The sequence below is a fragment of the Paramisgurnus dabryanus genome, chromosome 14, assembly GCF_030506205.2.
Source record: "Paramisgurnus dabryanus chromosome 14, PD_genome_1.1, whole genome shotgun sequence".
Lineage (NCBI taxonomy): Eukaryota > Metazoa > Chordata > Actinopteri > Cypriniformes > Cobitidae > Paramisgurnus > Paramisgurnus dabryanus.
Genome location: NC_133350.1, coordinates 6397163 through 6420851, shown reverse-complemented (window position 1 = coordinate 6420851; position 23689 = coordinate 6397163). Strand labels below are relative to the sequence as shown.

The window sequence follows — 23689 nt, the reverse complement described above, 5'->3', positions numbered from 1 at the left end:
GAAACTCTTGGATTTGAATTGACTGTGTTGAAATAGTAAATAATCTTGAAAGAATTGCAGACATCTGTTGTTTATTTTTTAGAGATTATGCCCAGATGTGAAAAAGTGCAAAATAGGAATGTCTAAAAAAAATTCTTTATGTACATTTACTTTTACATATCTCTGTCCAGGGGCGTCAGATTGTGTTGAAAAGTGGTGGGGACAAAAGATCAGATAAAAAAACATTACAGCAGGATGGGAAAAATATTGAGTAACCGCACATCAAAATTGGGTATAGCGTAGGCCACTCAACAACACAAAAATACTCAGCATAAAACCCTTAACAATGTCGACTGCACATGTAACAGTCCCTGCAACACCAGCTCAACCGAACAGTGCCAATACTGTAGAAAACAGCAGCATGTTAAAGGCGCTCTAAGCGAATTGAAGCGTTTTAGACTATAAAACATTTTTTGTTACATACCGGAAACATCTCACTATCTGCTTGCTGCCTGTCCGCTGATCAAACTGTAAAAAAACGCGATCTCTGTAGACAGCCCAGGCTTCACAAACGGCAATATCAACATAGTGGCCAAACCTAGCATCACAAAACAAAACAAAGTATTCCAGCCAATAAACGCCAAAAAGGATTTGGGGGTGGGGGTTGGGCACGTTCATGAAAGCACGGAAGGGAGGGGGAGGAGTTAGCTACGCTCCGTCTGTTTGAAAACAGTTCAAACGTCAACAATAACTAACGTCTCGCAGATTCACTTAGAGAGCCTTTAAGTCAATGATTCCAATGAAATTCATTACATATGTAAAAGAAAACACACACCATAAACACACAATGCAACATGTGACCCTGGACCCTGGTCATACAGTGCAAAACAAAATGACTTTCTTACTTAGTATTTTTGTCTTGAAAAAATTCTTAATCAAGATGTATTTTCTTGATGAGCAAAGACGTAGGACAAAAAATATACAATTTAAGTGAATTAAATAAAACAAGCAAAATGATCTGCCAATTGGGGTGAGAAGATTTTGCTTAAATTAAAGGGTTTAAGAAAAAATAAATCTTATTTTTAGATTTTTCTCTCACCACATTGGAAGATATTTTTGCTTGTTTTAATCACAAATGCACTTAATTTATTTTTAGATATTTCTACTGAAAACAAGACAAAAATACTAAGTAAGAAAGTAATTTTTACAGTGTATGTCGCACAGGTAAACTGCAAAAAAATATATATTTTCAAGAAAAAATTCTTAGTATTTTTGTCTCGTTTTCAGAAAAATATCTAAATTTTTTTAAATTAAGATGCTTTTTCTTGATGAGCAAAATGTTTTTTAAGAATAGTTTTTTATGAAAATCACAATTTTTGCAGTGTATCACTTGATTGTTCATAAAATTTTAACCATATGCTTTCAATAAGAGTTGGGGACAAAATCAGCCATTTCAAAAAGTGGTGGGGACATGTCCCCAGTGTAACTGACACCTATGTCTCTGTCCGTCATCTTACAAATCCTGGTCACACAAAATCTAGCCAAGAAAAGTGACACATCTAGATATTCTCGTCATTATTAGCTTCTTGGGAAGCTTTATGACACAACATCAAAGATCGGTGGAGTATGAAAGCTGACTTAATGTAAGCCATGATTGCTCTGCCATTAACCAAAATATAGCTGTAATGTTCAACCACTGATGATGTATTAAAATCTTTGTTCGTCTTGCTTGAAGTAAGTAAGGTATGAGAGATTTTCTTTTTTTACAGTAAAAGGCTTATTTTCAAACATTAGAGAGACTACAATTTGGCAATATTACTCTCAGTTTTTTCTTCTGTGTGTCTCCATCCACTAATCTTTTTCTTTTGAACCTTGAGACACCTCCATAACAAGCACAAGAACAGAAAACTGAAGCCTTTTTGTGCAAATTGCGTAATATTTTTTCAAGATGACACTTTAATATCCAACATTGCATTAAGGTGTCCAACTGTAAGCCAAATACACAGTTCTGATTTGGTTTTTAAACACTGTGCGTTTCTTTGCCTTCACACAAGTTGGAAGTTATATTAAGCTTTACAACTGAATTCCTTTATTATTACACATTAAATATGTACCAATGTATAGTATAGATGTGGACAATAACCTTTGCAGGCATTGCAACTTAGTGTTTACAAGCATTTTTGTCTTATTTACTTTTACATTTAGGCATAGCAGACGCTTTTATCCAAAGAGACTTATAAAGATTAGGAAACAATAAAGCGAAATGTCATAGGGAGGCAATAGTACAAAAACGTGCTTACAAGATACAAGTTTTTACTATTCCAAAACAATACCTTTTGAGAGAAAAAGAAAGACTTAGTGTGGCTAGTTTATTTAATGTAAAAAGATGGAAGAGATGGGGGTTAAAATCCATGTCAAGTAATTTAGGAAGAGATGGGTTTTTCATTGTTTTGACCGGATTGCAATTGGAAGATTATTGCACCAGAAGGGAGAAGTGAAGGAAAACGAGCAGGAACGTGATTTAGGCGCCGCTCACTTGCTGAACACAAGCTTCTGTATGGGTCACAGTATATTACATAAAAGATGTAACTATGTCTGTAAAAACCCAGCTAAAGTCATTTTTACTGCATTCCTGTTTTCTACATAAAAGCATCCTACTGTACGTAATGTAAAGAACATTCTGTGAAAATATAATCTTGATATATTTAATATTGACTTATAATAATGAGTGAAATCAAACTTTCATATCTCAAGATGATGAGACTTTAGCCTGGATTTCACAGACAAGGTCACATATATTTCCATCACAATTTCATGTTCTGGTCTCATTCCAAAAGAACGATGTAAGCCAGCTTTTCCGAACCTTCCAGGATATCTCACGGGATCAGAAGATGTCACGTCCTCCTACTGGGGTCCTGGGAACTGTAGAAAATCACCAAGGGGGCTTTCACATCCTCAGCACATTCCTTGCACTCACAAACACATATGCCCACACATACAGACAGCAGAACGCTACCTGCCAGCGGAGTCCTTTTATCTTGCACGTGTCTCTTAACGACAAGGAGCTGGCAGATAGGGGAGCTTCAGAAAGAGGTGAGCGAGTGACAGGCTCAGAGCACAACCTTGTATGGAAGTGGCTGAAGACGACGAGAACGATAAGGAGCAACCCAACTATGCTGTCCATGTTTAGAGGCACTCGTTGGCCCACCGGCCCAGGAACAATGCCTCTCTCTGTTAAATTTAGACAGGTTATCGGCCACAGCTTCTCTTCCTAGTCAGTCTCTCACGGCACCACAGGGAATACAGAGGTGAGTAGTAATGATTTGTACTCTTGGGTATGAAAAGTTGCACTGAATGCTATTGTTTTATCCAATTAATGTGGCCGTTCACAGCAGTGTAGTGCATCATCATTTGCATGTATGAATAAGTTGCTATTTTTTTGCATTATTTTATTGCAATGGATGGTGTATTTACTGTATATTTAGAGTCTTTATGTTACGCCAGCGAGAAAATCTGAATGAACAAAATGGCAAATGAAAAGTAGTAGTATTTTCGTGTGGTGCTTTTGTCTTTATAAAATGATGAGCGTCCAATAGTCAAGCTCAATTTAAGCTTTAAATACAAATCTAACAAAACATATCCTTAAACTTTTAGACCAGTTAATTGTGGCAGCTCATTCATAGCAGTTATGACTTCATGCTTTAATGTCAGTGAAGTGAGGAATTTGGGAAAATCACAAGAGTCCCTTCCAAAGAATGACTCCATGACGACGTGCTCTTGCTTATGCATTTGTTTGTTTTTCGGTGAAGAGGTTTTTGTTAGCCAGGTAATGCATGAGATGTAGGCATGTCTGTGGAGATACAGTGGGAACAACACACCTCAGTGAGTCAACGGTGAGCTCACTTCATCTGAAGGCCTTCCTCCTCATCTCACAGTTCAGCTTTGGAGCTATATGTGAAGTGAACGTTGGCCACGACGGCACAAGCCAAGATTCACAGAAAGCTGAATTCGCTGAAACATTATGTGTTTGGTTAAATGAGGTCGTGATGTGGCTGAAAGACAGTGTAAAATGTGGAGTATGTGGTGCAGGTAGGTTTTACAGTTAGGGTTATATGTTAAACACTTACATAACCTTGTTTATTAATTTAGATTTTAAATCCCAGATATCTAAAGTGGTCTTAAAACCCACTGTAACAGCAAAATTAAAGTGAATAACTCTAGTATAACTCTTATTATGAAATTAGTTACAGTACAAACATGCGGATAACAGTGTTTCCGTTCCCTCTCTATTATCAACAATTTCCAGTATCCAGCTTAATAACATCAATTTTCATTGCTTAGACATTTAGACATGCGAAAAATGTTGCTGTTTATATCTTTATGTTTTTAGCTCTTGCTTGTGTGCTTTTCCACAGAAGTCAACTCATCAAACCAATTACATAAACCATCACATCACGCATGACTGTGTAGGACATCCTCTACTGTATGTGTGCATAAATTTGCATTTTTATTGGTTTGCGTCCACATTGTTTCTATCTGTGCATGATTCAAACAAATGGATGCCCTTCAGGTCATATGGTTCTAACACAAGGCGACACATCACAACAAGAGATTGTGTTACTGGCGAATGTGACCTGGTGTAACACTCGAGATAGATCTCTGAATGCATCTTTTTCACACATCTAGTTTTGATGTCATGAATGCAGAAATGGAGCTTTGTGGCAAGGCTGTGGAGATAGTGGATTATTTTGAAAGAAGCAAGTTACAGACATAATTAATGTAGATATTAATGATACTATTATGATCACTCACAATAACATATTAACTTGTTTCTAACACACTGTAGTGTTTCCATAGTTTAACTGGTTGAGCATTGTGCTAAAGGTCATTGGTATGATTTTGATTTTGTTAATTGTAGGAGCATGAACGATTAACAATAAATGTTTTGAAGATTTATTATAATTTTAAAGTTGCAAAGTTTTTTAGTTAAAAAACCACCAAAATGACAATTTGTAACAGTTGGTCTCAGAATTGATGCTTATAGCTGCAATGGAGTGCCGAAGAGATGACGTATTTTTGTAGGCCAACCTGGAAGTTAGCGGGACACTGGTTCCCTTAAAAAAGCCCATTCATTTTACCCATAGACTTTTAGATTATAAGCTCTGTGTTTACCAAATGTTCAAGATATGTTTAGTCCAATAAGTAAATCTTCACAGATAAATACAAATGTATTGAATTTTAAAATGTAAATGTGTTTACCAGCAATGTAGAGTTTTGACTTCAAAATTTGCAACATGTTAATCTATGAAGACTAACTTGTTGGACAAAACATGTAAGTTTGCGATAGTCCAAAAGTCTATGGGAAAAATGAATGGGCTTTAATGTGAGGGAACCAGAGTCCGACTTAGCCTACAAAAATGTGTTATTCCTGTGGCACTCTATTTCGCAAAAAAGTCAATTTGATGTTATTTGACTCACCTGGCCTGCGTATAAACATAAGCAGAGATACTTTCATTAGGGATACCAAACTTCGGTATTCTACCATTGGAAAACCTGTAACGGTCAACTTGGCTAGCATGCAGCACCTTAACCAGTCGAGCTTAGTAGTGATCAGTGATATCTTTTGGCACCATGCAGAGTGTTTAACAGTAAGTTACAGTTTCCATTTACCAGTTGCCAGAATTTACGGTAAATTTTAATCAATTTGTTATAAAACAGCCTCTGGTCTTCTTCCCTGCATACTGCAGCGTTAGGGGCCAATCACACCAAACACGTTTTAAAAGCGTTGGAAACCCAAGGCGCACCACACTGCCTTTTTTTTGTCACGTGTGGCACGGCTTTTATATTGCTAGGCAACCACTGAGTCAGCTATCTTATCAATCAAATATTGAAACATGAGCACTCTTTTGCTGTTGATATTAGCAAAAACTTAAAAAAAGAGGACGCTTGCTCTGACCTTGATCAAGGGTGAGAGGTGCACAAACACACTGCAGTCTTCAAACTGTAAACTTTTGTGTCACGGCGTGGTAACACCGAAAAAAGGGAAAATAACAGAAGAACCCAAACGCAAGAGATGTATCAAAAATAAACGATGTATTTAATAAACAGAACAGAAAATACCCACGTGGGGGTAAAACAGAGGATGAACTAATAATAATGTGATAGAACACAAACATAAACACGGGAACAGATCTTCTAGTACATGAACACAGAGATACAACAACGAACGCGCACACGACAGAGAACAAGAGGGCATTATAAAGACACCACATCAATGGGGAACAGGTGAACATAATTAATTACGTAAGACACGAGTACATAAGGGAGCAGGGTAAAAGTGACGAGACACTGGGAACACGTGACACAGATACATAATGTGAAAAACACGTGTTCCCACACAGACCCCAATGCTGCCATGACCTTGCCCTCAGAACATAGACCTGAACCTATACTAAGGTCTGGCAAGATCACGACAGCGACAAGACACTGGGAACATGTGGAAGCCACACACACAATATGACTCCACATGTCCCCCACACAGAACATAATACTGTCATGGTCCTGTCAGATGTACTCAGACCTCAATCTAGCACGGAAGGTCTGACAAGACCATGACATTTTGTTACCACAATGGAAAGCCCGCGCCTCTCCCCTCATTCGATTGGACGTTGAAAAGACGCAACTAACGTCGGGTGCTTTTCTGCTCTCAGCGCTCCTTCAAAAACGCATGCTGCGGCAGGCGGCAAAAAATGCAAGACGTTTGGCGCGCATAAACAGCGCACCTAATGCTCACTGCCCATAGAAAATCATTCAAAAAAGGCACCTGCAACTGCCATAAACGTGTTTTGTGTGATCGGCCCCTTACACGTTTTTATGCTTGTTAGCTTACAGGCTTCCCTAAAGGGGCTTTACTTCAAACATAGATGGCGATAGAGAGGCAGCATATTGCAGCTTTGTAACTCTGGCACTGTAAGTTATCAAATTTGATATGCAAGATCTGTAAAAATATGGAAAACGTTTTATTTTTGTTATTGCTTTTGTCCTAAAACTTAATTTCCAGGTTTTATTTAGATTTTAATCTCAGATATTCATTTGGGCTCTCTTTAAACCTGTTACAATAGCAAAATTACAGTAAAGTAGCCTACTTTTGTGCTTTTTGTGTAAAACAATATTAACGATAAATGTTATTTTTTATTTTTGTCTATAGAGTTTTTTCACCACTACCATACAGCTTGACAAAGACCACATTTTGTAGAGTAAGCAGTAGTATTTTTTATAATATTTGTCATACATTATTTGGTACATAACTTTATTTCCAGGTTTAATTTAGTTTTTAAATCCCAAGGTATTTTAAGCTGATTAATCGATATTAACAATATTTTAACGGTAAATATCAGTGATGTTTATTTTCATTTAAATCAGCACACCGGATAGGAACTAGTGTTACCGCTTCAATCGTAAACGATTTATACAATACGGTTTAGGCTATACCTACGATTTGGGGTTTTTTAAGGGAATAGTCTCAGTCTGTTATGAGCTCGTATAGCGGACTGTATGGCGCACGGTCCAAGGGGACCCCCGCCCCCCTCTTCCAATGAGGCACGCGAATCCGTACGGAAAGCGGAAAATATGCATGCAGCACTTCGGAAAGTACCACACAACTCTCCACCACACACACTCCGTTTGCGTGCAGCTGTGAATGAAGCGCGTCTTGCTGCTCCCGTTAACCGGAGGAAAGGATGAGAGTAAACGGTCGCGCTGCCGGTTACCGGACCGGTTGAGCGAGTCTGTTTGATGTGGCGGCGTGTGCATCACCAGAATATTTGGCTTTAAAGGTACATTTAATGTTATTTCCACTGAATGGGTTTGAGAGGTCTGTGGATGTGTTTGGATTTATGATGGTGTGAAAAGTGGCGAAATCCCTACAGGTGAAACTTTGAGAAGCTTTGGGTTCAAATTAAGTTCAGCAAGTCTTTGCTCATATTCCATTCAGAAGCAATGCTTTATATTTTGACTATCATCGGCTATATTGTTAATTAATCACAGGTTTACTTGCTAGCATAAAATCATTAGCATATCTGTTTTGAAAAGGTTTAACATGCACATGTGTTTAGACGTCAAACAGATGCTGTGTCAGTGTGTGTTTTTCTGAATGATAATCATACTGTGCAGTACATCAGGCTTGCTTTGTGCTTTCTTTATCCTTTGTCAACTTTAGTATATACATTTTATATTTCTGTATATGTAGCCTAACTAAAACTAAGAATTTAAAGAGCTCTTTTATTTAGTCAGTAATCTATTAATCTTATATTTTGTATTATGCAACAAATCTTTTAATTTGGAGATTTTATGTCTATGTTTGTTTATACTCTCGGATAAAGAAAGAAAAGTGATCACTGGGGCTGTACCCTTTCAAAAAGTACACTGTTGTATCTAAAGAGTACATTAGTACCTCAAAGGTACATATTGGTATCAAACCTATGCATAATACATATCAAGACCTTTTGAAAGTGCACTGTCCCAATGACAGCTTTGTTCTGAGTGAATGTTTTACACATATATATATATATGTATTTACAAACCTACAGACAATTATTTTTACAGCTAGTATCACTACATATTTAATAAAAAAGATAACAAAAAATAATGTATTATAGTAATGTATTATTCAAAACTATTAACCTCCTAAGACCTGAGCTTTGGTTTGTCTTTTTTTCTAATTTCTTTCAGCTATTTTGGGGTTAAAGAACCAATAAATATAAAAACCAAATATTTTTCTTAGAACATGAAGCAGTGTAATTGTCCATGTTTGTGTACAACAGGTTCCAGTTACACAGAATTAAATATTATGGCAGGTCTTAGAAGGTGAACATATATTTACTGTAAAGCTGCTTTGCAATAATGCAAAAGTGTGAAAAACGATATAAAAATAAACATGAATTGATTTGAATGTTAATTGTCTTTTATTCCGATTAACCACACGTAAACAATGACTTACTTAGTTTTGTTTTCAGTACAAATATCTACAAATTCTTAAATTAAGACCCAAGATAATAAGTCTAGTTTTTAAACCAGAAAAGTCAAATTTAAGTGATTTTGTGCATAAAACAAGCAAAAAAATATGCCAATGGGGTAAGTGAATTTTTCTTAAATTTAGTGTTTAAGAACAATTTTCAAGACATTTTTGCTTTCCCCATTGGCAGATTTTTTTGACTGTTTTATGCACAAAATCACTTAAATGTGATATTTTTGGTCTATAAATTGGACTTATTTTCTTGGGTTGTTTTTGCTCATCAAGAAAAAGCACCTTAATTTAAAAATGTTGAGATATTTTTACTGAAAACAAGACAAAAATACAAATAATTTTTTTCTTGAAAATCATTTTTTGCAGTGTAAGTGCTATAATTGGGTTCCCAGTGCTTCTATCAACCTAGAAAATGTAAACAAGAACAACCCGATAACTTAGTTTTGATAAACCATTCTCTACAAGTATGTGAAAAAATAGGCCATTGAAATCTGGCTCCCCTTGTGATGTCAGAAGGGGATAATACCTCCCCTTAATCTGCACTATCCAACCATGACACTGCCATTTAGTGCAGAGATCAGCTCATTTGCATTTAGAAGGACACACCCAAACGGCACATTTTGCTCACACCTACAGTGGCAATTTTAAAATGCTATTATAAATTATCTATATGGTATTTTGAGCTAAACTTCACATATGTACCCAGGGGACACTAAAGATTTATTTTACATCTTAAAAAAACTCTTGTGAAATGTCCCCTTTAAGATTTTTTTATATTTGTACTGAAAACAAGACCTAAATACTAAGTAAGAAAGTCGTTTTTGCAGTATATCCTGACATCTTGCTAAATTCCTCCTAACCTAATTTACTTTCTGTCTTTCCTCACAGGGTAAGGGAGAGCAGGAACAAAATACCTCACTAGAAACATGGGCCAGTCTGGGACTTTATCCTATTTTTCTCTCGCTCTTAGACTCAGCATCTTCCTCATAGTTTTCTCCCAAGTGCTCGTGCCAGCCTCTGCGGGCAGCTCCAAATCGAGCTTAGATACGGATACTTTTCCTAATGAAACTTCAACACACGAGACATGCGGTGGTAGTTTTGAATGTAAAGAGGGAGTGATCCTGCCAATGTGGACACCCCTGAACCCATCTTTTGGAGATAAGTTGGCCAGAGCTACTGTGTACTTTGTTGGTTTAGTCTACATGTTTCTAGGGGTGTCCATCATTGCAGATCGCTTCATGGCTTCCATTGAGGTCATCACATCTCAGGAGAAAGAGATCATCATCAAGAAGCCTAATGGTGAAACCACAACCACGACTGTTCGTATATGGAACGAAACCGTATCCAATCTTACTCTCATGGCTCTGGGTTCGTCAGCTCCGGAGATTCTGCTCTCTGTGGTTGAAGTGTGCGGACACAACTTTGATGCAGGGGAACTCGGCCCAAACACCATAGTAGGAAGTGCGGCTTTCAACATGTTTGTCATCATTGGTTTCTGCGTCTCTGTGATACCAGAAGGAGAGCATCGTAAGGTCAAACACCTGAGAGTCTTCTTCGTCACAGCGGCTTGGAGTGTCTTTGCATACACTTGGCTTTATATGATATTGGCAGTGATTTCTCCAGGAATCGTAGAAGTCTGGGAAGGACTTCTCACTCTTCTCTTCTTTCCGATTTGTGTCACGTTTGCTTGGGTTGCAGACCGAAGACTTCTATTCTACAAGTATGTACACAAACGTTACAGAGTAGGAAAACAAAGGGGGATGATCATCGAAACAGAAGGTGGGCCTGAGCTACAGTCAAAAGCAGATATTGAAATGGATGGGGGAATGCTTAACTCTCACGGTGAGGAATTGTTAGACGGAATGGTGGATATTGAAGATAAAGTGATGGATGAGGAAGAAGCTAGAAAAGAAATGGCCAGGATTTTGAAGGAACTAAAACAGAAACACCCGGATAAAGAGATGGAGCAGCTCATCGAGCTCGCCAACTATCAAGTTCTCAACCAGCAGCAGAAAAGTCGAGCTTTCTATCGCTGCCAGGCCACCAGGTTAATGACTGGCGCCGGCAATATTTTAAAGAAACATGCTGCAGATCAGGCCAGAAAAGCAATCGGCATCCACGAACTTCGCTCGGAAGTCTCCGTTAATGACGTCTCCTCCAAGATCTTTTTTGACCCTGGCACATATCAGTGTCTTGAGAACTGCGGGACCGTGGCTATGAACGTGGTACGACGTGGCGGCGACTTGACCAGCACCGTATCTGTGGAATACCGGACTGAGGATGGCACTGCCAACGCAGGCTCTGATTATCAGTTCACAGAGGGCATTATAGTATTCAAACCAGGCGAGACTGAAAAGGAGATCACGGTGAACATCATCGACGATGACATTTTTGAAGAAGATGAACACTTCCTGGTTCATCTCAGCAACGTCAAGGTCATATCTGAAGGAACGGGTAATGGAAACCTGGGCGCCAATCACGTGGAAACGTTAGCCGGTCTTGGCCTTCCCTGCACGGCTATTGTGACTATCTTTGATGATGACCATGCTGGCATCTTCACATTTGAGGAACCCATGGTTCATGTCAGTGAAAGCATTGGTTCAATGGAGGTTAAGGTGGTGCGTTCCTCTGGAGCTCGTGGAGTAGTGGTAGTGCCCTATAAAACCATTCAAGGGACGGCAAAAGGTGGAGGAGAGGACTTTGAAGATACCCATGGAGTCCTGGAGTTCCAGAATGATGAGATTTTGTAAGTGTTACTTCTTCCTATGCATTTACAATGAGTTTGTTTCCCCCATACACGACATAATGTTAGATGGCCAATTCAAATTCGTAGTGATCTTAAGAGAAAGTAGCACACCTTAGAAGTGTAGTAAAATTGTTCAATTATGCAAATTTGTCAGTAAATTTATTTCCTACCGGGGTCCCTTCAAGCCACCCGATCGATTGTCTTACTTGATTCAAACTTCTCAGCCTTTGCTCGTTTTTCCTAATGGGATTTGTTTTCGACTTGATGCATCAAGGATTTTTCATCCGACTAATTTTCCTTCACGGCTTTCTTGTTGCTTTCTTTATCACCTTATAATTTTTCCTCTAGCTTTGCTCATTTTCATTGATCCAGCTTGCATGTATCAGAATCTTGCATTAACAAAGTATTTGTCATTTTGGTAGTCAAGCTATTTCTCTATATATTTCTGTAAATATTCTTATACCCATTTTTTAATCAAGTGTATGAATTATTTAAGGAAAAGTAGCTTAATTGGTATGCTAGGGAACACACATACATTAGTGATAAACTGTTTACCTTGTAAATCACTGTAAGCTGTTTTAGATAAAAGTGTCATGCATAAAAATGTAAATATGGTCATTATTTAAGTATCAGTATGCAGTAGCATGCATCTCTATCTTAAATTCACAGTGAAACGGATGTTGCGATTGTCTTATTTTCCCCGTTGTATATGTATACAACATCTATATTCGAGTGAAATGGCGTTTGAAATGAGAAAAAAGGTAGGGCGGGACTTTAATTTATCCATTTAGAATTGATTGGATCGTTGAAAGTCGGGTCATCTTGTTAATTGCTAATCGCCTGAGATCTTTTACCGGGCCCCACCCACCTGACATAGCTTGTGATCGGAAGTAAAGAGAGATCGTTTCGAGAAGGGTAGGAGATTAGCATTTGTGATAAAAGATTATGAGGGCACATGAATTTGAGAAAAATAATGAAGCTCTCAAATAAATAATTTGTTAAAAAAACACAATATTACAAAAAATGTAAGGTGTTTTTTTATAAAAAAAAATTCAGGCTTTTTATTTAGACAGTATAGTGGAGTGTAGACAGGAAAGTGTTGGGAAGAGATAGGGGAGCGGGATCGGCAAAGGTCGCCGTGAGCACACTGGTGCTATGTGTTGGGGCACTAACCACGGGGCTATTGGCGCCGACAAAATGTAAGGTTTTAATGTCATTTTTTTTTTAGGCGTTATAGTTGTATACACTGGAATGCAAAACTCGAACCTGGATCGAAAAATAATAATAGAGCTGCTCATCAATGTGATTAATCTCCTTTAATAATAACAAAGCTTTGGCACAAAATAAGGGCTTTGACAAATGTGGTAAAGGGGTAGTTCTCCCAAATATTAAAATTCTGTCATAATTTACTTACCATCATTTTGTTCTAAACCTGTATGAATTTCTTTATTCTGTTAAACACGAAGATATTTTGAGAAATAATAGTAAGCACACAGCAGACAGTACCCATTGACTTCCATAATATTTTTTCTACTATGGAATGGATGGGTCTATGGAGGACGAAAAATTACTTAAGTGTATATAAGTAAGTAAATGAATAAATACATAAATGCATATATAAATAAATGTAGAAATACAGAATTGAATAAATAAATAAATAAATAAATGCAGGAATAAATAAGTAATTAATTAAATGCATAAATTAAAAAATGTAGAAATACAGAAATAAATAAATATATAAATGCAGAAATAAATAAATGAAGAAATACAGAAATAAATAAATGCATAAATGCAGAAATAAATAAGTAATTAATTAAATGCAGAAATAAATGCAGACATAAATATATTGTTTTGTCAAATGTATCAACTATTAATTTATTATTTATGCACCACTACATTTATTTATTTATGCATTTATTTATTTATTCATTTATATATTTATTTTTGTATTACTACATTTATTTATTTATGTATGCATTTATGTATTTATTTATTTATATACACTTAAGTCATTTTTTGTCCTCCATAACCATCAATTGTGTGCTTACCATCATTTTTCAAAATATATTTTCTTTCAGAAAAACAAACTTTCTGTTGCCTTACAGCAAGGAGGTTCCCGGTTCAATCCTCGGCTAGGTCAGGTGGCCTTTTTTTTGTGGAGTTTGCATGTTCTTCCTGTGTCAGCGTGGCTTTACTTCAGGTACTCTGGTTTCCTCCCTCAGGGCAAAAACATGCAAGTTAGGTGAATTGGATACCAAATTGCCCCTCTCCCAACCTGTGTATGGATCACTTCTCTATGCACTAAGAAAGGATGTGTTATTTTTTTACACAATTTTTTTACGTCATTTTAGCACATTATGTGTCATTTTGTGTTGATTTCGTGTTACAGTTGCGTTAAAAGTAAGACCAGCATAAGCTGGAAGTAGGTCTTGACCAGCTTAAAAAGTGACCAAAACACAACTAGACCAGCTTGCTACACCAGCAATACCAGCTAAAACCAAGCTGGGAGATCAGCTAAAACCAGCTTACCAGCTTATGCTGGTCTTAGCTGGATTTTTCAGTAGGGCTCGCCGTAATATTACCATAGATGCTGGAATGGCGTGAAGAATAAAGAAAGAAAGAATGAGTGAGCTAAGTACATGATTTCCACCGGGCGACAAGTTTCGAATTCAGAACAGCTCATTCGTGTGACTAATTACATTTCCATGACCATTGCGATGCACAGCTTGAGTTTGGGTTCCAGCGCTAGAACTTCTGGCAAGGAGCACAATTGTATGATCACGTACTTGACAAGGTGGCCTGCTCCCCAGACATTTTCCATGGCAGGCAGAATATAACGATAACAGATATACCTAGCCAAAGATAAACAACTCTGAATAGGGTCCAAGGTGTTGAAATGGAAAAGTTTAGTTGCTTGCGCTTATTTTAAGCTGATTAATGGGAAGACGTGCGCAAATGTAAACAGAGGTGAACTAATTGCTTTGAAGTGAGAAACTTACCACGCTGATCTGGCTGTGTCTGGAGATGAAGTTCCATATATGGACAGGTCTCCTGTTTGGAGAGGAGGGCAGGTCCCTGGATCCCAGTCCAAAATGTTTGGATACTCGTTGGCTGTGAAAGATTTTAAATGATGTTACTTCAAATATAACACATAGTTTAGATCAGACAGTCTGGCAAGCTGGAAAATCAAGTGTTTTGTTTTGTATGTGAATGCGGGTTAGAGAAGGCCAATTAATCATGTCTCATATTTACATCAGACATATGCCAAAAATGAAGTGACGCATACTTTAAGATGTCTCTTTTGTATTGTTTCTTTGGAAATGTTTTTATCTCTATTATCTTTATCTCTTTTTGCAGTCTTCTTGAAGTACACTTAAATAGGACTAATTTCCCCATAAGATAAGGATAATCTTAAACTCCCTCTGATCACATGGGCACAAACCAGTCCTAAAAAACTAAAGCTTAAATTTCCATTTTGTTGATAAATTACCATTAAGTGCTTCATCCTGATGGGAAGCTGTCATATACATAAGTGAACCGTCTGTCTCCTCTCAGGGTTCTGTCATGCTGAGTAATGAATTTAATGTTTGTCATTAGCAAGTTTTAATGTTAATGTTGCTGCACTTTAGTGTTAAGCATGGACGATTTCTCATCAGTCTGTCGTAGGGCATTTTTGAACATTAGTTGCGTTTCCATTTTACTCAAAATTGTGCAAATTGAAATTGCGAACAGAAAATATGCCCAATGGAAACACTCCCATAAATCGCAAAAAATGTTTTTACACTCACATGAGGTGTCTTGCATGCGTCTCCTTCATAATTAAAAATTATGGCTAAGCGTGGTGGCTGCGGTATACGCAAACCTACCATCAGAGTTGTATAGTACTTAAGTATTTTTACTTTCTACATAAAAGTAAATTTTCAATTATTCGTATTTTATTAGTGTTTTTCTTTGGAAAACATACATTCCAAAACATATTTTACTCCACTACATTTCAAAATTTTAGTTTTTGGTTTATATTTAATATTTAAGTACATTAAACATCTAGTAATTTTTTGTACTTTTACTTAAGTAATAAAAAATTTCGTACTTTTACTCAAGAAAGTAAAAGTACACCATTTTTATGTAATTAGGCATTAAATCAATTTTAATATGCAATATATAATGCATACACAGTATGCTTTAGAATATAGTGAAATTTTTTTAGTAAAGAAAAGTAAATTTTTTCCCAAGACAAACACTCTGATAAAGCACAGATGCTTGGAAAATGTAACTAAAATACTTAAGTATTATACACCTCTGCCTACCATCTCCATGATTTTTTTTAGACTTATCACGAGAGGGACAAAATGATGTTGTAGTCGCATAAGAACGAAAGCATCATTTTGCAAATATTGCAAGGGTTTCGCACAAATCTATAATTGAAACCAAGCTAGTGAGGCTACTATCTCTAATGCACAGTAATGGTTATGTGTGTTGGTGATGGTTGAAGGTGAAAGAGAATGATGCTTGGAGAAAAATAGTGAACAATTAGACAGAAAACACAGGACTGGTATTTTAGGCATGTTTATTTTGGTTTATGTTATACTGGATCTCAGATAAACACTGCACAGGGAGGAGACAAAGTCACGGGGATGAGATGCACTGGGTTTCCAACAATAAACTAAACTTTTGGTGAAGTCCCTTCAAATAGACAGAACACTGCAAATGCCTTTGTAAATGAAATTGTGAATGGTGATTTCTATCAATAATTTATTCACCTTCTTGCTTGTTTTAAAGGGGCACTCCACTTTTTTGAAAATATACTTACTTTCTTATTTCTATATACTTGAAAATATAATATATACATATTTTTCAGCTTCCCTAGAGAATCTATTCATCCGATCTCCAGGTCTGGCGGGACCACTTTTAGCATAGCTTAGCATAATCCATTGAATCTGATTAGACCATTTACCGTCGTGCTCAAATATAACCAAAGAGTTTTGATATTTTTCCTATTTAAAACTTCACTCTTCTGTAGTTAAGACGATAATTTTTAATTGTGTAAGACGATGGTCTAGGCCGATATGGCTAGGAACTATACTCTTATTCTGGCGTAATAATCAAGGACTTTGCTGCCGTAACATGGCTGCAGGAGGCACAATGATATTACGCAGCGCCTGAAAATAGTCCCCTTGGAAACTTTCAATAGCAGAGGACTATTTTCGGGCATTACGTGATATCATTTATTGATATTTTTGAGCGTGATGCTAATGGTCTAATCAGATTCAATGGATTATGCTAAGCTATGCTAAAAGTAGGTGCGCCAGATCTGGAGATTGACTGAATGGATTTCAAAACAGTAAAAATCAAATGTTTAACTTTAGGAAAGCAGGAAAATTAGCTTTTTTTTTTTTCAAAAAATTTGGAGTGTGCCTTTAAATATATAGATTCTATACAGAATTTGAAATACAAATATTGTGAATGTTTCATTATATTAATGTTCTGTATATATTGTTCATTATTATATTATTTTTTTACATCAACTTGTGATAATTTGCTAACTTCTAGCAAAGCTCCACTCACCAAATTAATTGAAAATGGTGCAAAAAGATTAACAGGTACAGAGCATTTTTTATTGCCTGGTTGTTTGTCTTGAAGTTGTCACAGAGACAGGTGTAATTTCTCAGGGCATCTATTTAAGTGATATTTATTAGGTAGGAAAGACATTAAATACGCTTATAGCATCTCTAATCTAATTACAAAACATTAACTCTCTGGGGTCGAAAAACGCAGGGGTGTGGTTTGACAGATTTCTTCTTATTAAATTCGGAATCAACTTCAAAAATATTGCGTCATATATAATCATACACTCACATCAAGACATTTAAAACTTTGAAGGGTCTACTTTTATAACTAGTGCTTTTATCAAATAAACTAAATTAACAGGGTGTCTTTCAGAAACACGTTACAAAAATCAATTGATACTCTGCGAATACTTGTCACACAAACATGATGAGTTAAGGTCTTTAGTAAAACACTTGGCCGCATGACCTTTGTTATCAGGACACATTATCCGCATGTTTCATCATGCACAGATACAAGAGTTCATGCCCCTGCCCAGGGCTCATTTTTTGCAACTTAATCATGTGACTAGAACAGACAAGTTTAGGTGTCTATGCACTACAGTATGAACACTTTGAATTGAAGAGAAGTGAAGCTAGATTAATTCAAGGAACATAGACTAATAAAAGAAAAATACAAAGAAAGCACACTTCAACAAAATGAGCCGACTAATATGAATGTACGAGAGTTCACATCTTTTATATTGTTTCTCTTGTTTTATTGGTCCAAATCTATGTCCTGATTCTGCAAGAGAATGAAAGATGCTCGGGGGTTCAGTGTTGTGTTTTTGGAGCATTATGTTTTATCTCTGTCGAGAAGGAGAGCCTTCTGTCACAAGGGTCTTGTGCCAGCTCAGAGATGCCCAGACACACAGCCTGTCAGTTGATTTTAATGTGACTTGTTTCACAAGGCAATGAGAACGTCAGCAGTGCGGCACCATTAAATCACTGCTTGCATCTTGGGATTATTAATCGCATTAGGTCGCCCCTTTTGGCTAGATATCATCTAATGATCATCTATGACTGATCCAAATTATTTCCAGAGGTTTCCATTCTTGCTAAACGCTAGTGGCGTGCTTCTTTTTCAGTTTCTATTAGCAAATTCACTGTTTTTGGAAGCCACTTTATGATGGGTTACAATGCTGTAATGTTTTTGTTTCAAAGTGTGCTGTATAGCTTTACACAAACAATTAATCAATACAACAGTGCTATTGAGACACTCACATACATGGAGAATGTCGTCTTAGGGGAAGTCATAAAACTTGTATTAAAGATGGAAAAGTTTTTTTTTTTGGATAACATGAATCAGTAGTTGGCTCATGAGCAAGCCAGTCACCATCAGAATAACCCTCGGTGTCCCTTAAAGGCAAGTTTGTTCTTTATGAATTTTTTTGCTAAATCTCTTAGCATTACTTCCGCCTGCTAGTTTATTCATTTATGATGAAAAATCCATGTACATAGTGATTTTACAGGGAAAATAAATGTTTTTGGTTAAAGTTGTACTTAAAATTAGGATAAAAGAAATATGTCAGATAGCTTCTCTGTGGTCTTTAGGGGTATTTAAATAACTGAAGGTAAGACCTGATCTAGACACACACTGTAGGCGGAGCTCAGGTGGGTCCACAGAGGCAATAGCCAATGTAAAAGTCTGACTATTCCCCTTCATGTACGATAACAGATATGGTGCCTAAAATTAGGACTGTGGAAAATCTCTGCAGAATTTCTCCCTGAGACTGGTGAAGAATGTAAACAATGAATTGTGCATTCATTCAGCAATGTTGTTGTTTTAGGGGGGAAAAAGTTCTGGTTTTAGATGTGTTTCTGATGGTTCATTTATTTTATGTCAGAACAGCTCTTTCTTCTGGAAAAATGACATTAAAAGTTCCACACATTCTTTCTCTCAGCTCTCTCTCTTTGTCTGGTCTCTCTCTCTCTCTCTCTCTCTCTCTCTCTCTCTCTCTCTCTCTCTCTCTCTCTCTCTCTCTCTCTCTCATCTAACTGTAAGGTTTTCCTTTTTTCCCTGTACTTTTTGAACACCAACATAAACTCAGTATTTTCCATGACTTCAGCCTCACTGCAACACAAGGGCAGGCAGGAAGATGGGAAATGTCCTCCTGCAAACTATGGAAAAATGGATCACAGTGATGGATAACCATGTTTTCTGCATGTTTTGCTTCAAAGAGGGAAACTCTCTAAAATTAAACATAAGTGGAAAGAGAGGAAAAAGCCCCCGTAGCTTTTATAACATTAAGAATGCAGACAAGGATTTGCTCTTTGGCCCATTTGCTATAGGTAAATACAGTACTGTACTGTATTTTGTTTACTTTTTCAGCTTAGCTATTTTCAAAGCAGTTAATTTTCAGAAATCTTTTCATTTGTTGATTTTGCATTTTGTTTTTTAGTATTACAATATTTGGTAAAATAGTGCTTTTTACCAGTGGTCCTGTACACACTGCATATTAATTTGGTTGTCACATCACCTTTTAATGCTTAATCCTGTTCTGTACACATACAGTTTAGTATTTAGTAATTTACAACCTAATTAACTCCCGCAAAACAGAAACTCTGCATACTGTGTACATAACCGAACTGAACAACTAGGAGTTAATAAAGTGTTTAAATGTGCATGGACATGACAGGTCTTTCTTCTGAAAAAATAAATGCCTAGAAGGGGAAAAAGTCTTCTGTATGCACGGTGCAGAAAATGACAGAGGCACGAACGTTTGCTAACTAGTGTTGCCAGATCTTGCATGAAAAAAACAGCCAATAAGAAAAATCCAATAATAAATCCAAATGCTTTACCTCAAAGATCAAAATATTGAAACTGGCATGTTCAAACTTTAATAACACCAAAAACTTCATGAACCAAAAGCCATAAAAGGTTAAGCTCCAAAACGGCATGTACGGACAAAAAGACGAGGACCTGGCAACACGGCAAGACAGCGCGCTGTGGAGCAGCCTCACAAAAGCTTACAATACACAAAGCCAAAATAATATGTTATCTGGTTGCATTATTATTTAGGGTACATTTTTCCATTCTCCCCCCTATTGAAATCATTTCAAGGTCCCCAGACTCTAAAACAGGGTTCCTCAGGTCTTACCATGGAGGGCTGGAGCACTGCAGAGTTTAGCTCCAATTTTAATCAAACTTACTCACCTGTGATTTTCTAGTGATCATGATCATAGATAACATTATATACATAGACGCCTCATAGACTGACTCTACCTATTGGAGCTGACATATCAGCGCGGCCACCATCTTGGATGGGTCCCCAGTGCGCTCCCCCTGCATTTTTTCTACTGAGGAAAGTGTGTCCCCAACTACAATTATTATATCTCCCCGAATTTTTATTGGATTTTCACATGGTTTGGTTACACATTAGTAAAGTTAGTTATGATGACATAAAATTAGAAATGGTAAAATAATCAAAATGATTATTCAATCTTACTTGTGAAAGGTGCCATCTGGTATCAATACTGCGCTGGTTTTCGCTGTCCGTTGACTCCGATTGACTTTGGCGCTAGCGTAGAGTGAGGATACCCAACCAATATGGCCACTACGCTGGTTTACGTTCCAGCACGTCATGAGGTGTCTACATAAATAATGTGAACACTTTGATTAGCTTGCTCAGAGGTTTTTGATCAGGGTCGAAGCTAAACTCTTCAGTGCTCCGGACTTCCAGGGAAAGATTTGTAGAAGGGGTCTCTAAAACATGCTGGGTTATTTTCAACCAAGCATTGGGTCAAAAAGAAACTCAACTCATTGGTTTGTAAATTTACTTTATGCTGAGTTGTTGTAACCCATTGTTGGGTCCGATATAAACACTTTGTGGGTTTGTCCATTTTTGACCCAATGCTGGGTTGAAAATAACCCAGCATTTTAAGAGTGCAGTTCGAGACTCGACTGGATCAGGACGTAAATACAGTTGGGTTTGCATGTTGTCCCTGTGTCACTGTGGGTTTACTCCAGCATACTCTGGTTTTCTCCTACCGGACAAAGACCTACAGGTAATAGAACTGGAGCTGCCAATTTGTCCTTCCCCAACATGTGTAGATCCAATTGTGTGTAGATTAACCTAACCTATGTGTAGATTATCTAGTTCTTTCCATGAATATAGCTATAGACGCCATTTATAGAATATAGCCATTTATGTAAGGAATAATTGACGACGGGCCGTTGAATTATTCGAAAAAAAGTGTGCATTATTTTTCAATAACTCAACGGCCTGGAGTCAATTATTCCACTTATACTACGGTTACCACACCTCAAGACATTGATCACATGATATATTTTGAGGGATTCGTCTGGTTTTTCAACTAAAATCGCTATTGTGAGCTCCCTTGCTTGTCTCTTTCAATGAGATGTTTCTAAATCTGCGTGTCATAAACAAATGGGTACCATCCACGCCAGTAACTGACAAGAGAAGGATGACGTGAAGTCCACTGCTTCATTCTCATTGGTAGTCGCTCCCGAAATTCACTTGACATTTGCATAAAGTTATTATGCACTTTCGCTCGTGCCGCAGGAAGTCGCCCGGTTTCCATTGAAATGAATGAGATCGCGTCGCTCTGCTACTGCTGGTCGCTGGCTGTCTGAATGGGGCGTAAGAATATTTGACTCAATGGTTCTTTGAGGAGCCAAAAATATTTTTCTCTATGGCATTACTGTGTAGTGTGGAGTGTTAAAGTATTCTCCACAGCACTTCACATTATGTACATTTTGTTGACTGCACTTACATAATATAATAACTCATCCTTTGTTTCATTCTGTTCCAGCTTCCACACTTGAAAATCATCCTACAAGGCATTAGCTTATTAGGGCAATAACTTTCTATAACCGCAGTCCAACATGGTTCACATACCATTACCGTTATCCTCTCATCAGTTTAGTGTCTGACAGATTGTTTTTTTATCCCCGTCCTCTCGGCAATCACCAGGCTTCCTGGCCAATATTCTTTTATAGCATTACTCTGAGGGTGGAGGAGAAGTGTGCCTTTAATTATCATCTCTCATTACCGTCACTGTCACTATCATCGTCACAGGCTTTTCCAGTTAGTTAAGGAGGAGCGCAGAACACATTTAAGTAGTTCAAAATAATACCCTCTCAAGTGTGTCCAGGAATAGGTCTTGTTTTCTGAAGTGCTGTTATTTCCATTGCACTTCCTCTGCTGATGTGCCGGGCCTGTTTTGTTCATGGACATCATCAGCTTGAGTGACAGTTCTAAAGAGAAATGGATTTTTCCAGCTAGATCCCACAAGCTGCTTACCTCAGTTTGGGATATAAAGTTGCCTCGTGTGTCTTTACATAATCAGACAAAAAGGAAAATACTGCAGTAAGGAGCTGGTGTGTATATCATTTTCACAATAATGACTTTGCTGGTGATAGATAATAGAGCCTGCATACATTTTTAGTTCATCGTAAGGCTGAAAAGGATTAAGTTGGTGTCCAACAGTAGCGTGCGACATGAGAGAAATGCCTTTCCATTTGACCCCTAGAACAACTGATAGAAGTGTCATAATGTACTCGCCGCTCTCTCCCCAAAAATAATAATCTGGCATCAGTAATCATATTTGTGAACTTTCATTAGCAGGCACAGCAGCGGCTGCTTTACGATCTCCCTTAGGCTGAGAAAGAAATTACTTTTGACTAAATCCAATGACTGACTGATGTCTGGCTCTGATGAATGTGACAGGGGCTTATAATACAGAATCTTTTGGTATTTTCGCCTGAGAACGACAACATGCCATCCGAGTCCGTTAGAGAAGTTAACTATTAAAGGAATATTCCATTTTCTTAAAAGAAAAATCCAGATTATTTACTCACCACCATGTCATCCAAAATGTTGATGTCTTTCTTTGTTCAGTGCAGAAGAAATTATGTTTTTTGAGGAAAACATTGCAGAATTTTTCTCATTTTAATGGACTTTAATGGACACCACCACTTAACACTTAATACAACACTTAACAGTTTTTTTCAACGGAGTTTCAAAGGACTCTAAACGATCCCCAACGAGGCATAAGGGTCTTATCTAGCGAAACGATTGTCATTTTTGACAATAAAAAGAACAAATATACACATTTAAACCACAACTTTTCGTCTAGGTCCGGTCCAGCGCGACCTAACGTAAATGCGTAGTAACGTAGGGAGGTCACGTGTTACATATATAAAACACACATTTGCGAACCCTTGTAAACAATAAACTGACACAAAGACATTAATTAGTATCATTTCACATACAACAACGTCGTAACGGTCCTCTTTCAACACACTTGTAAACACTGGGGCGGAGTTTCGCGTTCGTCCTCTGTGACGTCATGACGTATTGCGTGAGGTCA

At 37.3% G+C, this 23689-nt stretch overlaps 1 protein-coding gene across 5 annotated transcripts in view; it reads left to right on the top strand.

The window, feature by feature from the left end:
- The first annotated feature begins 7611 nt into the window (after window positions 1-7611).
- slc8a1a (solute carrier family 8 member 1a) overlaps window positions 7612-23689 on the top strand; it is a 44414-nt gene continuing 28336 nt past the window's right edge. For 3 of the 5 annotated variants that reach the window (XM_065241088.2, XM_065241086.2, XM_065241085.2), the window contains exons 1-2: window positions 7612-7814; window positions 9893-11750. In XM_065241088.2, the coding sequence (XP_065097160.1) occupies window positions 9931-11750 (1820 nt within the window). In that variant the 5' untranslated portion in view covers window positions 7612-7814; window positions 9893-9930. Of the gene's footprint in view, window positions 7815-9892; window positions 11751-23689 lie in introns of those variants that run through there. The other 2 variants (XM_065241087.2, XM_065241089.2) reach the window with 2 other exon arrangements.